The 16,537-nt window shown below is 44.1% G+C and overlaps 1 protein-coding gene across 8 annotated transcripts in view; it reads left to right on the plus strand.

The window, feature by feature from the left end:
- The first annotated feature begins 9,372 nt into the window (after positions 1–9,372).
- The window catches only part of BICD1 (BICD cargo adaptor 1), a 271,468-nt gene continuing 264,303 nt past the window's right edge, over positions 9,373–16,537 (plus strand). For all 8 annotated transcript variants that reach the window (XR_003121813.1, XM_025402491.1, XM_025402492.1 and 5 more), the window contains exon 1: positions 9,373–10,102. Coding sequence is in view for 7 of the 8 variants with exons in the window: in XM_025402491.1 (XP_025258276.1) it covers positions 9,890–10,102 (213 nt within the window). In the remaining variant the exon portion in view is untranslated. The remainder of the gene's footprint in view (positions 10,103–16,537) is intronic.

The raw sequence follows: 16,537 nt of genomic DNA on the forward strand, positions 1-16,537 counted from the left end.
GGAAATAGCTGAGATGGAGTCTCGCTCTGTCGCCCAGGCTGGAGTGCAGTGGCGTGATCTCGTCTCACTGCGAGCTCCGCCTCCTGGGTTCACACCATTCTCCTGCCTCAGCCTCCCGAGTAGCTGGGACTACAGGCGCCCGCCACCACGCCCGGCTAGTTTTTTGCATTTTTAGTAGAGACGCGGTTTCACCGTGTTAGCCGGGATGGTCTCGATCTCCTGACCTCGTGATCCGCGCGTCTCGGCCTCCCAAAGTGCTGGGATTACAGGCGTGAGCCACTGCGCCCCACCAGCCCTTTTTTTGCTTTTCTTTTCTTTCTTTCTTTTTTTTGAGATGGAGTCTTGCCCTGTCGCCCAGGCTGGAGGGCAGTGGCTCGTTCTCGGCTCAGTGCAACCTCCGCCTCCCGGGTTCAAGCGATTCTCCTGCCTGAGCCTCCCGAGTAGCTGGGATTACAGACGTGCACCACCAGGGCCAGCTAATTTTTGTATTTTTAGTAGAGATGGGGTTTCACCATATTGGCCAGCCTGGTCTCAAACTCCTGACCTCAAGTGATCTGCCCATTTTGGCCTCCCAAAGTGCTGGGATTACAGGCGTGAGCCACTGTGCCCAGCCACAATAGCCTTTTTGCCTAAGTTTTATTTTAGAATCCTGAGTAAAAGCTGTGACCTTCTAGCTTCATCTACTCTCTGACATTACCTGAAACCTCAGCCTGTGTGGCAAGTTCTATTACAGGATTCACATTTCCTGATTTCAAAATTACTACACAGCAGTGGTAAACAAGACATTGTGGTAGCGCCATAAATAGCGTGATGGTTTGAATGTTTGTGTCCCTTCCAGAATTCATATTGGAAGTTATTCCCCAATGCAGCAGTTTAAGAGGTGAGGCCTTCAGGGGTGATTCGGGCATGCGGGTTCTGCCCTCATGGATGGCATATGGGGAAATAGGCTAGGCCCTTTTTTGTGTGCTTCCGGTCTTCCACCATATGAGGTCACAGCAGGAAGGCACCACCCTGGAAGCAGAGAGCAGCCCTCGCCAGACACCAACTCTACTGGCACCTTGATCTTGTACTTCTTAGTCTCTAGAACTGTGCAGAAATACATTTCTGGTCTTTATTAATTACCCAGTCTCATGCATTTTGTTATAGGTGTCTGAATGGACTAAGATAGATGGACATGTAGACCAATGGAATAGATTTGAGAGCCTAGAAATAAACCCATATGTCTGTGGTCAAGTGACTTTTGACAAGGGTATCAAAACCATTCAGTGGGGAAAGAATAGCCTTTTGACAAATGATACTGGGACAACAGGATAGCCACCTGCAAAGGATGACATTGAACCCTCACCTTACACAATTTAAAGAAATTAATTCAAAATGAACCAGAAACCTAAATGTAAGAGCTGAAACTAAAAAATTTTAAAAATAAAACATAGGTCTAAATCTTCTCAACCTCAGAGTTGGCAATGATACGACAGCAAAAGCACAAACAAAAGAAAAAATAAATTAGACTTGATCAAAGTTAAAAACTTTTCCTTTTTAAAGGACCACTTTATTTATTTACTTATTTTTTTGAGACAGGATCTCACTCCGTCGCCCAGACTGGAGTGCAGTGGCGCGATTTCCGCTCCAGGTTCAAGCAATTCTCCTGCCTTAGCCTCCCAAGTAACTGGGATTACATGCATGCGCCATCACATCCGGCTAATTTTTGTATTTTTGTAGACACAGGGTTTCACCATGTTGGCCAGGCCCATCTTGAACTCCTGGCCTCAAGTGATCCGCCCGCCTCAGCCTCCCAAAGTTCTGGGATTACAGGCAGGAGCCACTGCTCCCGGATAAAGGACCATTTAAAAATGTAAAAGGACAACCCCCCCCACCACCCCCCCGTTGAGAGAAAATCATTCTAAATCAAATATCTGATAAGGGACTTGCATCTATAATATACAAAGAACCCATACATTCAATAATAAAATGATTACTAACTCAAACAGTAGACAAAGGATCTGGACAGGCATTTTGCCAACAAAGATATACAAATGGCCAAAAACACATTAAAAAAAGCTCAACATAATTAGCCATCATGGAATTGCAAATCAAAATCGCAACAAAATATGCTACTTTACAGCTACTAGGGTGGCTGGACTCAAAAATTCAGATGATACCACGGTTGTCAAGGATGTGGAGAAATCAGACCCCTCATACGCTGGTGTTGGGAATGTAAAATGGTTCAGCCACTTTGGGGAACAATCCAGAAGTCCTTCCAAATGTGAAACTTTGAGTTAACACATGACTTAGCAATTCCACTTCCAGGTATGCCCAAAAGAAATGAACATATGTCCACAACAAAAGTTGTACACGATGTTCGTAACATATTATTCATAATAGCCAAAAGGTGGAAACAACCCAAATGCCCATAAACTGATGAATAGATACACAGGTGGTATCTCTACACAATGCAATATTCTTCAGCCATGAAAAGGAAAGTAGTGGCCGGGCACGGTGGCTCACGCCTGTAATTCCAGCACTTTGGAAAGCCGAGGTGGGTGGATCACTTGAGGTTGGGAGTTCGAGGCCAGCCTGACCACCATGGAGAAACTCTGTCTCTACTAAAAATACAAAAAATTAGCCGGGCATTGGCCAGGAGTGGTGGCTCACGCATGTAATCTCAGCACTTTGGGAGACCGAGGCGGGCAGATCACGAGGTCAGGAGATCGAGACCATCCTGGCTAACATGGTGAAACCCAGTCTCTACTAAAAATACAAAAAAAATTAGCCAGGCATGGTGGCGGGTGCACACCTGTAGTCCCAGCTACTCAGGAGGCTGAGGTGGGAGAATGGCATGAACCCGGGAGGTGGAGCTTGCAGTGAGCCGAGATCCCACCACTGCACTACAGCCTGGGTGACAGAGCGAGACTCCGTCTCAAAAAAAAAAAAAAAAAAAAATTAGCCAGGCATAGTGGCACATGCCTGTAATCCCAGCTACTCGGGAGGCTGAGGTAGGAGAATCCCTTGAACCTGGGAGGTGGAGGTTGCAGTGAGCCAAGATCACGCCACTGCACTCCAGCCTGGGCAACAATAGCGAAACTCTGTCTCAAAAAAAAAAAAAAAAAAAGGAAAGTAGTATGACACATGCTAAAATATAGATATATTTTGAAAACATTATGGTAAGAAAGAAGCCAGTCACAAAAGACTACATATTATGTGATGTTATTTATATGAAATATCAAGATTAGGGAAAGCTACAGAGACCAAAAATAGTTCAGTAGTTCCTGAGGACTGGGGTAATGGGGTGGAGGATGGGGATGGGATAGGAGGATGACAGCTGAAGGGTACAGGTGATTAAAGTGGACAAGGACAGCCACTGAGAGAGCTGGTATCCAAGCAGCTTGGAGGTGAAGTCCTGGCCCCAGAAGGCACTGCTGTGGAAGCCACACGTCTCCCTTGAGGGTGCATCTGGAGATCTCAGTATGTGATGCGCTCTCGAAGGGCATATTTCCCACCAGCCATGCACAGCAGAGCACCCCAGTGCCCCACAGATCCACCTTCTCATTGTGTGTTCTCCCTGCCATCATTTCTGGGGACATGGAGTTGTCTGATTAGGCTGTCTCCACATCTTAAATTTTTTGAGATGGAGTCTTGCTCTGTTGCCCAGGCAGGAGTGCAGTGGCATGATCTCGGCTCACTGCGACCACCGCCTCCCAGGTTCAAGCAATTCTCCTGCCTCAGCCTCCCGAGCAGCTAGGACTACAGGTGTGCGCCATCACACCTAGCTAATTTTTGTATTTTTAGTAGAGACGGGGTTTCGCCATGTTGGCCAGGCTCATCTCGAACTCTTGACCTCAGGGGATCCACCTGCCTTGTCCTCCCAAAGTTCTGGGATTGCAGGTATGAGCCACCGTGCCCAGCACACATCTTAAATTTCTATTCATGCTGCAATCCACTACAACATGGTATCTGCCTTCTCTGTTCCACACAAATGAACCTTTTCAAGAGCACCCACTTCCATGTTGCCAAGTCCAGTGACATTGTGTGTTCTTATAGCACTTCGCTGTGACCTCTTGTTGGCACTGACTTGGTCCTTATTCCCTAGCCCCTTATACACACTTCTCTTTTGTTACCTTTCAAATGTTTCTCTCCTGATTTCCCCTGCACCCAGTCCCTCTCAACTCTCTTTGCTGGGTTTTCCTCTCCAACTCAACCTTTATAGGGGTACCTCAGGGCTAGATCCTAGACCCCTTTCTTTTCTTTACTTACATCTTTCCCTAGATAATCCCATCTGTTTTCCATTGATTTCAATGCCATCTAATGCTAATGATTTTCAAAGCAAAGTCATCATACCTCCGAAGAAGTCTTTTCTTAATTTTGGTCTTACATCAAATTGTTGACTTAATATTTCTATTCAAATGTCTCAAAAGTGGCTGGGCACGGTGGCTCACGCCTGTAATCCCAGCACTTTGGGAGGCCAAAGCAGGCAGATCACCTGAGGTCAGGAGTTCGAGACCAGCCTGGCCAACATGGTGAAACCACGTCTCTATTAAGAATACAAAAATTAGCTGGGTGTGGTGGCACATGCCTATAGTCCCAGCTACTTGGGAGGGTGAGGCAGGAAAATTGCTTGAACCCGTGAGGTGGAGGTTATAGTGAGCCGAGATTGTGCCACTGCACTCCAGCCTGGGCAATAGAAGGAGACTCCATCTCAAAAAAACCAAACCAAACCAAACCAAACCAAACTCACAAATGTTTCAAAGGTGTCTTAAGTCTAATATGTTCAAAATAGAATTCTTGAAACTGTTCTATCTAACTAAATGGCAGCCCGTCTTCCCAAGTCAGAAAATTAGAATTTATTTATCATTCCTTTTTTCTCCCTATCCCACATTCAATCCTCAACAAGGTCTTAAGAATTCTACCCTCCCATTCCACTCCTTCCTCAATATAAATCCATGTACTTCTTTTCCCAGCTGCTATCACCTCAGTCTAGGCCGTGATTTTCTTTTTCCTGGACAACTGCAACAGCTTCCTAACTAGGGACCCTACTTTGATCTTTTGATAACTTCCAACTTTTTTGTGTGTGCGGTAGAAAAATTTTAACTTAAAAAATTTTTTTTGAGAGATGGGGTTTCACTATGTTGTCCAGGTTGGTCTTGAACTCCTGGATCAAGCAATCAGCCTGCCTCAGCCTCCCAAAGTGCTCTGGGATTACAGGTGTGAGCCATTGCATCCAGCCAACATTCTTAAAATACAAATATAACTATTTCATTTCCTGACTAAAGAATCATCAAAGGCCGCCCACTGCCCTGAGAATAAAACCCAAATTCTTCATTCTGACTTGCAAGGCAAGTATAATCCCTGCCTATCTCTCTGATGTTGCCTGACTTCTTGATATAGTCTTAGGTCATTTCCCTTGAGCTTATTAATCCTCGCCTCTTTGATTTTTTTTTTTTTTTTGGTTTGTTTTTGAGACAGGGTCTTGCTCTGTCACCCAGCCTGGAGTGCAGTGGCACAATCACGGCTCACTGCAGCCTTGACTGCCAGGCTCATGGGATCATCCCACCTCAGCCTCCTAAGTAGCTGGGACTACAGGTATGCACCATCATGCTCGATTGATTAAATTTTTTTTTTTTTTTTTTTTAGTAGAGATGGGGTCTCGGTATGTTGCCCAGGCTGGTCTCGAACTCCTGAGCTCACATAATCCTCTCACCTTTGCCTCCCAGAGTACTGGGATTACAGGCATGAGCCACTGCATCCAGCAGCCTCCCTGATTTTTATTCTTTGCACTCAACAAGCTCTTTTCTGCCTTTGGCTTTTACAAGTGTTATTTCCTTTTCCTGAAAAGCTTCTCCCCCACATTTTATATATCCAACTCCTTTTTGTTCGTTAGATAATAAAATGAATATCACTTCTTCAGAGAGATCTCCACTGATTATTATTTTTTTCTTCTTTTTACCTAAATTTTATCCTTGTTTTTCTTTTAAAACCTTTTAAAAGCACATATAAAATGCTTATTAGGTGTGTGATACTATTCTATTCACAACAATCTCATAATTAGATTATATTATTATCTCCTTTTTGGATACGAGGCAACTGAGAAACACACAGCTAGTAAGTGGCAAAGTTGGATCTGACCCAAGTAGAGTAGCTTGTGCTTTTTTTTTTTTTTTCTTTTGATGAGTCTTGCTTTGTCACCAGGTTAGAGCACAGTGGCACAATCAGTTCATTGCAGCCTTAATCTCTTGGGTTCAAGCCATCATCCTGTCTCCGCCTCCTAAGTAGTGCGGACCACAGGCATGTACTACCATGCCCAGCTAATATTTTTTAGTTTTTTGTAGCCATGAAGTCTCTCTATGTTGCCCAGGCTGGTCTTGAACTCCTGGCCTCATGTGACCTCCTGCCTCAGCCTCCCAAAGTGCTAGGATTACTAGTATGAGCCACCACACCCAGCCTAAGAATGCTTTAAGAAATTATTTTCTATATTCCTGTCATTGATATATATATGCAATACATATGGCATATACGAAAAAAGAGGGAAATGCCGCACTGGAACAGCATGGTATATAGGAAATAAATTTGGCTGGGCATGGTGGCTCACATCTGTAATCCCAGAACTTTGGGAGGCTGGGGTGGGAGGATCCCTTGATCCCAAGAGTTCGAGACCAGCCTGGGCAACATAGGCAGACCCCGTCTCTACAAAAATTAAAAAAATTAGCTGAGTGTGGTAGCATACATCTGTAGTCCCAGCTACTCAGGAGGCTGAGGTGGGAGGATCGCTTGAGCCCAGGAGGTTGAGGCTGCAGGGAGTCATGATCACACTACTGCACTCCAGCCTAAGTGATGGAGACCCTGTCTCAGGAAAAAAAAACAAAAAACAAACAAAAAAAACCCAAGAAAATAAGTTTATCTTCTTTACGTTAAATACCAACATTTAAGGATCAAAGTTCAACTAAGCAACATCTTAAAGTGTGAGAGTGTGCAAGACATGCCTGAAATCAGACAAAAGTGACAAGTGACAAAAGTGTATCAATCAGAAAAATGGGGCAGGATAGAGCATAGGGGCTGGGCCACAATGGAAATTTAGAAAAAAGGAAAGTCACAGAGGCAAACTCTGTTCTTAGTCTGATCCAAAGGAGAGGGAAGTGCAGGCAATCTAGTCCAAGTCTTATGATCCCTTTGGAAGGACTATGCTTACAGTTCATACAGTGAGGAATGGCCAGGGGCTTCCTGGAAAGGCAGGTTAGCAACCTGCAGTTGTAGGTTCCATCTCTTTTCTCTTCAGCAGTTCATCATCATTCATCAACGTGTCAGAGGTCAGATGCCACAGGAGCACACAGAAGGGGCTTCCCACCTGGAATGTGAGATAAGGAAAGATAGGTCGGATGTTGTAGTCATTATCATCCGCTTCTCTACAAAGCTGGAATTTATGGTAGCTGCACATTTGGAGTGTTTTCTCCTTTTATTTATTTATTTTTAGATCAGACAATCACAAGAGAATATTCTTTTGTTTTATTTTCAGATCAGACAATCACATGAGAATATGCTGTTGTGATCACTGGCGTTTAGAAGGAACCTTGTCTGGTTTGTGAAGCAATGGAAAACACATCCAGACCGCCTGTTAGTGGAAGTTTTGGAAGGGCACTGTCATTTGCTTTTCCTCCCACGCCATCAACAAGTGTCTTTTTTTTTTTTTTTTTTTGAAATGGAGTCTCTGTTGCCCAGGCTGGAATGCAGTGGCTGCACCCTCTATCTCCTGGGTTTAAGCAATTCTCCTGCCTCAGCCTCCCAAGTAGCTTGGATAACAGGTGTGCACCACCACGCCTGGCTAATTTTTGTATTTTTTTGTAGAGATGGAGTTTCACTATGTGGGCCAGGCTAATCTTGAACTTCGGACCTCAAATGATCCACCTGCTTCGGCCTCCCAAAGTGCTGGGATTATAGGCTTGAGCCACTGTGCCCCGTCAACAATTGTCTTTTTTTTTTTTTTTTTCTTAACCAGGTACACAATGATGAGAGAGTTGAGTCCTGCTTTCTAACTTAGAAAACGCATGTGTGTTGAACACTTGGCCACGGAGAAACAGTTCCGGAAGAGGTGCCATGCAGAAGAAGAGAGGGAAGGAACTAGAAAGACCCACCGATCTGCGGGTCTCACCGCCTCCCGCTACACAGAAATCGCTTCTTTTCTCTTCTATTGCGTTCTTTCCTCTTGATTCTCCACCCTTCTCCGCCCTTTCATTTCCTCCACTCTTACTTTGCTTTCACCTCCTTTTGCAACCGTTCATCATCACTCTTTATGTAGATGAATGTGATTATCTTACAAGCATGTAATATTTAGTTGCTGGGTTTGTATGAGTAATGAGTGAACCTGAAGCCAACATGATGAATCCCGTTTAGTGCTCCAGAGTTAAGATTCCAGAGTTGCCTGACTTTGGGCAAATCACCCCATCTCCCTTTGCCTTTCTTTCACCCCCTGTAAACTGCGGATAATGGCTCCTACCTCAAAGCATTGTTAGGATTGGAGACAACGCATGTTACATACTTAGAAGTATGCTTGGCACGGGTCTCAAGAACTCTTAACTCTTAGTGCTTAAAAAATGCTTATTGTAGGGCATCGCTGGTATCTTATATAGGGCATTTCATGGAGTTTTCCTTTATTGAAGACACAGAGCAAGGTGCTTTGGTGGAAACTATTGGGGCAAGATATACAGTACCTGGAGAGGTTTCCTGGCTGCATGTATTATGGAGATTTTTTTTTCTGAGCGGATAGCGCTCTTGTGATACGCTGGGCGAGAGCGAGCAATATTTAGCGGACTGTCCTGAGAGGATGATAAGGTTATTTGGTGAGAGTGTTAGATGGCCCAGGCCAGACTCGGGAGAGGCAGGGAGAGAGGGGGACGACGGACGAAGGCTCCTTGGGGGTGTGTCTTGAAGGCTTTGGAAACCCAGCGTTCTTTTGGGGGCAGGTGGCCCAGAGAGCCTTCTGCGCGCCCAGGGGACGAGGAGGATGCGCGGGCCGCGACCGCGATAGTTTTGTTTGCTTTTCTCGGGAGAAAGCGTTCCAGGCAGTTTTCTGAGCTTCGGCCCTCTACGTAGCAAAAGAGCCCGGGCGCCCACGCTGCTCTCGGGGTCTTCTACCGCCACCCGGACAAAGCCCTAGGAGGAGCTCCCGCCCCCGCAAGCCGGACAGGGAGGAGGCTCTCCCGCCGCGCGAGCCCCACCGCTTCCCAGTCCCGGGCCCGTCGCCTGCGCCTCCGCTTGGCGCGCCTCGCGGTGCAGCGGGCGGTGGCCCGGCGCGCCCGGCGGGAGGCGCCTCGGGATGTTTCCGACTGGTCCTTCCCTCCTCCCCCCGCGCTGACTCCATCCGCTCCCCGCCCCCTGCTCGGAGCCGCCGCCACGCGGGAAGGGAGGGAGCCGGCCCCGAGACTGCATCATTCCGCACCGGCTGCTGCAGGGCCAGAGGGAGCAGGTGGAACGAGCGAGCGAGCCGGAGCGCGCCAGACCCAGGGCGAGACTGCAGTGACGCGGCCCGGGAGACATGGCGGCCGGGCGTCTCTGAATAAGCAGAATCCGGAGCCCCTCGCCGCCCCCGGCCGCCGCAGCCCGGGCCATGCCGCACGGCTGCTGACCGCACGCAGGGGCCGGCCCCGAGGACACATGCGGCGGCCTCTGCCGCCTCGCCCCTGACCCTCTGGCCTGTTCTCCATGTTGCATTTCTCGTCAGTTTCTCGGGCGGTGTAGCTGCCGCTGCCACCAGAGCCGGCGGGGTATCGCGCTGCTCATTCATCCAGAGTACTTTCTTTTCCATTTCCACCCCTCCCTTCCCATTTCCTTCTGCCTTTCCCCGCCAGCTTTGCATCCATCTCCCCGACCCCGTCACCCCCTCCTGCTTCCATCCACCGGGGCTATGGCCGCAGAAGAGGTATTGCAGACGGTGGACCATTATAAGACTGAGATAGAGAGGCTGACCAAGGAGCTCACGGAGACCACCCACGAGAAGATCCAGGCTGCCGAGTATGGGCTGGTGGTGCTGGAGGAGAAGCTGACCCTCAAACAGCAGTATGACGAGCTGGAGGCTGAGTACGACAGCCTCAAACAGGAGCTGGAGCAGCTCAAAGAGGTGAGTTGCCTGTCACCTCTCCCCTTCCTGGCCCGCACTCCCCCCACCCGCAAGGCCCACTCATCATGATCAAGAAGTCATGAAGGAGGTGATTGAAAGGGCTGTTTCTTCTTCTAGGGCCCTTTGTTGATAAGAGAAGATTGAAAGATTCCATTGTTTTCTCCCCCAAGAGAAAAATTGCCAAAGAAATGAATATATAAGCTGGAATTTGGGAGGCAATGGCTGTTTGGCCTGCGGGGGAGGGAGATTCGTAAGAGTCTTCAAGTCTCAGCACTCTAAGGCGACATTCAAGTGGGTTGGAATGTATAAATCAAACTTCTCAAAACCGCTGTTATCTCAAACCCAGGTTTCAGCGACAATTTCATAGTCCACAGAAGTGATGAGGTTTGTGCCTGAGGACCCACAATTTCAGGATGTAGACTGTATGGTACCTCAGCTTTCCTCTAGATGTAACCGCTCCTTGGTGAGAGAGGGAACTCCGCACCAATCCCATTTGACAAAGGCTAGGCAATCTTCATTCTGCTTGGCTTTAGTCATTCTTGTCATTGGGCTGCAGGAGAAAAACAACTTTGCTGGGTGATCCCATTGCCTTGATTTCACCTCGGAGGAGGCTGGGCCATGCCCAAGTCTTATGAGGTCACCCTGACTAGAAAAAATTGAACTCACCTACAAATAGTCTGAAAGAGTGGTGTATATGAAATACGTGGGTAGTGTTGCATTTCAAATGAGGCTTTTCTCTGGTTGAAATGATATATTTATAAAACCAGAATATCATAAATGGGTGATGTATAATGTCTGTCTTCAGTTTTTTTGTATTTGGCCTCTTTTAAAGCCTGTCGGATGTATGGGAGAAAACAATGAACGTGCTTTGATTTCCTATCAAGCACTCTTAAGAACATACATATTGTTTAAGTAACTCGGTCTATTTTACCTGATTCTTGAGGCACTATGGGTAGCAAGTAGCCGCTTATAAATTTAAATGTAATATACACTCCTTTTCTATGCGTCAAGTCCTTATTTTTAGGTGCATATTGACATTTAAATGTTAATTATTGTTTGGCATATAATATCACAAATCTATTTCTTATGAGTTTGGTTTTTCTTGGGAGGGGTCTTATTTTATGCTGTTACAGTTAAAAAAATGTGATTTATGACATAATGAATCAACTTGCCTTCCAATTTAGTATGTAATATGGTAAGCATTTATACTTGTAGATATGTCTTATTTTATTTGGATGCCTGTCTACCAAAAAATAAACGTACCACCTATGATTAAAAATCCCAGCTAGGAATCTAATTTTTGTGTGTGTCAGGCTGTACATTTCTAGTTCATGCTTTACTTACCATGTACCTGTCTGGTCTTAACAACAGCTGGAGTTGTTTATATTTTCCAACTTAGATTAGGCTGACATATTTAAATGCAGTGATGCTAAACCTCATGAAGTGAGGAAGCAGGATGATGACTGTAATTCTCAGAGATGTTTTGATGCTGTCTATACCTATCAACACTGCTTTGCCAAGACAGGGAAGTGCAAACCAGAAAGTGGTAAGCCATCACCTTCTTGATAAAGGAGATGGACTTAATTTAATGAAATGTACCTGTTACTGACTTTCCTGCTTGATTTAAACAATCCTTCTAGGGATATTTCTGTCATTGCACTTACCTTGCATAGCAAACCTTAATGCAATTGTGTTTTGCCTTTGCTACACTGTGAGCTTTGCATCCAAAGTCTTTAACACAAAAGCTAGCACATGGTGGGCATGAAATATTTTATGAAAGAATCAGTTTGTACCAGAAGAAGGCACACTTTTGTCAAGCGTTCAGTAGTCAATATTGGTTAGTGTTAGAGAAATACTAAGAAAATTAGGATGTATAGGAAGTGACAGATGTTAATAAAACTACCTGTATTAGTTTCACCAGCAGTAATTAGAAAAATGTGAAAAAAATGTTTTTTAGGAATAATGTAACTGCGGTTTCTTAATACAGAATGATGCAAATACCAGCTAAAATTTTTTCTATAAATATTTTAATGTGTATTTTGTTCTGTATAGCAGGAGGTTAATAAAAATTTATCAGCATTATTTTTACTAAATGATTATTTTAATATATTTATTTTCAGTTGCATTTAGCATAAGTGAAATTCAAGATTCCTAAAAAACTGGTTTATACAGTTATATAAAAATGTATTTTAGGTAATTATTATAGTTGATTATTTGATAGTGAGGCCTATTATTTTTATTCTTTACACATGGAATATACTTTAGTTGGAAATATAACTTAAATTAGTTAAATCGATTTCAAGTAATATTTCTTGTATGAAAAGTAAATCCAAAATAATTGTGCAAACTGAGGTGTTCCAACACTAATATTATATAGAAGTCAGTTTTGAAAAATATATTTTGTGAGTGTTTTGATTTTTCAAAAGGAAGTTTTGCTCATTATCAGGTGTATATAGTAAATGATGTTGCATTGTATCTATAAAGCCAAGCATAAAATAAATCTGGCTTATTTCTGGGATCTTTGAACAAATATGATTTATTTAAAAATAATTGAACCAGTTTATGGGAATGTCAACAGAAAACTACTGTATTAAGTCCAAGTTGGACATTAGTAATTTGCAATGTAGCACCATGGCTCAGTCTTTGCAGGTCATTTTGTTTTCCAGAGTCAGTACCCACCAATGTTGCCACCTTCCTTCCCAGGCTAGGTACTGCTGTGACAATAATGCAAGTGGGCAGTGTTGCCTGAAGATGTGCAAAATCAAGAAGATGAAATTCATTAAATTTTTTTCCTAGTTATTTCTTCTCTTAACTCAATTGTTTTTTGACCTGGCCTGATGTTGTTTAGTGCTCTGCGTGGACTACTGTAATTCAGCTCACAAAAGAACACACTTGAAAGAAAAACACTAAGGATTTGAAAAAAGGATGACTTCTGACATCATCAGAATGTTCTCCTTTTCATGATTCTTTGGGCAGCTGGACAGAGCAGTATGTCCACTGGAATACTTGAGTCTGGTTTTGTGATTTCACAAATAACACTTGCTCTTCAGTGACCTGAGTGAGGGTCACCCACATCCAGTTATGCTCAGGGCCTGGCTGATTATATGTTTGGGATGTACGTAAATCAGCACTGTGAGCCTGTCACCCAGGCCAGAATAGTGTTTGAAGAAGAGTCATAGCTCCAAAATAACCTGAAAACTAAAAATATACATATATAAAAATACCCTAGATCTGAAACTTAAGAGTTTTTTTGAACTTAAAAATGGTTGAAATTTAAAATGTTGTAAAGTTGAAAAAGAGCCCCTTTAGAAAGGAATGATTCAGCATTACTGGTGGCATTTTAAAAAGGAAATGTATCTGTGAGACAGCTTTAGAAAAGTTTTGCAGCTTGGATACTGTAAACTATGCACTAATGAGCTTCAACCCATTTTCTTGCTCATTTTGTCAACCCTGACACCAAGGATAGTTACCAGCTGCTGAAGAAGCACTTTCTGGACATTGGGCAGCTTTTCCTTTTGTAGCCAACTCTATGCTTTTTCAGGGTTATAGTTAAATCATTCAACACAAAAATATGTACTTATACAGTTTCAGAGCCTGTCACATTGGTGACCTGATGAATGCCATTTAATTACCTAGATTCATCTTTAAGCAGAATCGTTTTCCCTTCAGATGCTTAGAAAGATTGTTAGTTTCTTTTACATCTTTAAGTTCTAAATCACGAAATCATATGGCAAGAAAAACCCCAGATTTCTTTTCCAATCTATAAATAAACATAAAGAGAAAGTTAATACTTAATTGACCTGAACTATGATTTTTAACTTCTCTCATTGTTTTTATTATTTTATTTTATTTTATTTTATTTTTGAGATGGAGTCTCGCACTTTCACCCAGGCTGGAGTGCAGTGGCACAATCTCGGCTCACTGCAAGCTCCACCTCCCGGGTTCACACCATTCTCCTGCCTCAGCCTCCCAAGCAGCTGGGACTATAGGCGCCCGCCACCACGCCCAGCTAATTTTTTGTATTTTAAGTAGAGATGGGGTTTCACTGTGTTAGCCAGGATGGTCTCGATGTTTTTAAAGAAAATATATTTACATTTATCATCAAATTAATCTTAAAATCTAAAATACATTAAGATATGCTTTTGGAAACTGTTACAAACAACCTCAACAAACAAACATCATCGCTTTCAATCACATCTCTTTTTTTCTGGACCCAGTTGCTCTAACTTGCACTACCCCTTCTTTTTTTTTTTTTTCTTTGAGATGGAGTTTCACTCTTGTTGCCCAGGCTAGAGTGCAATGGTGTGATATCGGCTCACTGCAACTTCTACCTCCCAGGTTCAAGTGATTCTCCTGCTTCAGCCTCCTGAGTAGCTGGGATTACAGGCATGTGCCACCACACCTGGCCAATTTTGTATTTTTAGTAGAGACGGGGTTTCTCCATGTTGGTTGGGTTGATCTTGAACTCCCGACCTCAGGTGATCCACCTGCCTCAGCCTCTCAAAGTGCTGGGATTACAGGCAACTGTGCCTGTCTCGTTCTTTTTATTTCAAATCAAGATTTCGTCTCTGGCAAAGTTATTTCTCAGATATAACTTAGCAAGAATTTATCATCTTTTATCACATTCCCCATGTTTATGTGAGTATGTATGACAGCAATGGCTTGAAGATTTCTTCAGAACTTTTTGCTTGCAAATATTTTGCCCTATCATCCCCTTAAATATACTTGTACTCATGGATATTGCTTTCCAAATTTGAAAATAAGGTAATTAATTACTTGCATGTTGAAATATACATAAAGGACTTGCCCACACATAAGATTCCACCTGTAATTATGGCTTTGAGGAGAGGAGGGCATGAAGGGCTTCATAGTCTTAGTATTAAATAATTCATTATGCTAAAGGAGAATGCATGTAAAGTCAAGTGGCAGGAGATGCAATTGGGAAAGGGCCATGGCCACATTTTGTCTTTGTCTTGGGGATGTAGAGCCATTGAAAATAAATGAAACAGTCACTGTGTTTAATTTTACCAGTCTTCTAAACAATTCAGAGGGCTTACTACTCATTTTTACTGATAAAAAGATAATAAAAATAATAAAGCATTGACTTAATGCACAAGGCTCCATTTAGAACTAGGTTCTTTACAAGCCTTGCCTGTAATTCATGCAGCAATCCTTACACAAGGTAAGTGTTGCTTGCATTATACAGAAGAGGAAACTGAGTCTTAGAGAGGTTTAGGTCTCTTCCCAGGGCCACAAGACCAAGTGATGAAACTTGGAAGAAGCCCACTTTTTTTTGCACTGCGTCGTACTGCCTTAGAGTGTGAAACATCTCTGCCTAGTCTACAAACGCAATATAGAAGGTTATGGTGATGGTCGTAATGGGTGGATTGAGGCTGTGCAGTGGGATAGGCAGTGGCAGTAGGGATCGTGAGGAGGGGGCACATCTAAGAGCTATTTGGGAGGCAGGGTGGAACAGGCATTGGATGTTACTATATGTGGAAAGTGAGGAAGACAGTGGAGTTGAGAATCTTCTCAGGCTGGATAGGAGGTGGTTCTATTTACAAAGGAAGGTATTATGGGGCAGAGCAGTTTTAGAGGGTGAAACTGATGCTCAAGTTACATGAGTTTTTGTTGTTTTTGACACAGGGTGTCTCTCTGTCACCCATGCTGGAGTGCGGTGGTGCTGTCACAGCTTACTGCAACCTCAACCATCCTGGCTCAAGTGATCCTCCCACCTCAGCCTCCCAAGGAGCTGGGACTGCAGACCCATGCCACCATGCCTAATTTTTTTTTTTTTTTTTTTTTTTGAGACTGAGTCTCACTCTGTTTCCCAGGCTGGAGTGCAGTGGCATGATCTCAGCTCACTGCAACCTTCGCCTCCTGAGTTCAAGCGATTCTCCTGCCTCAGCCTCCCAAGTAACTGGTACTACAGGAGCATACCACCACGCTTGGATAAATTTTTTGTTTTTGAGATGGAATCTTGCTCTATCACTCAGGCTGAAGTGCAGTGGCCTTATCTCAGCTCACTGCAACCTCCACCTTTCAGGTTCAAGTGATTCTCCTGCCTTAGCCTCCTGAGTAGCTGGGACTACAGGTGCCTGCCACCATGCCTGAATAATTTTTTTTTTTTTTTTCTCGAGACAGTCTCGCTCTGTTGCCTAGGCTGGAGCACAGTGGCACAATCTCGGCTCACTGCAACCTCTGCCTCCCGGGTTCAAGTGACTTTCCTGCCTCAGCCACCATCACGCCCGGCTAGTTTTTGTATTTTTTTTAGTAGAGATGGGGTTTTACCTTGTTGGCCAGAGTGGTCTAGATCTTCTGACCTCGTGATCCACCCACCTTGGCCTCCGAAAGTGCTGGGATTATAGGCGTGAGCCACCGCGACCAGCCTAATTTTTGTACTTTTAGCAGACAGAGGATTTCACCATGTTGCCC

Source organism: Theropithecus gelada, chromosome 11 (assembly GCF_003255815.1).
Source record: "Theropithecus gelada isolate Dixy chromosome 11, Tgel_1.0, whole genome shotgun sequence".
NCBI lineage: Eukaryota > Metazoa > Chordata > Mammalia > Primates > Cercopithecidae > Theropithecus > Theropithecus gelada.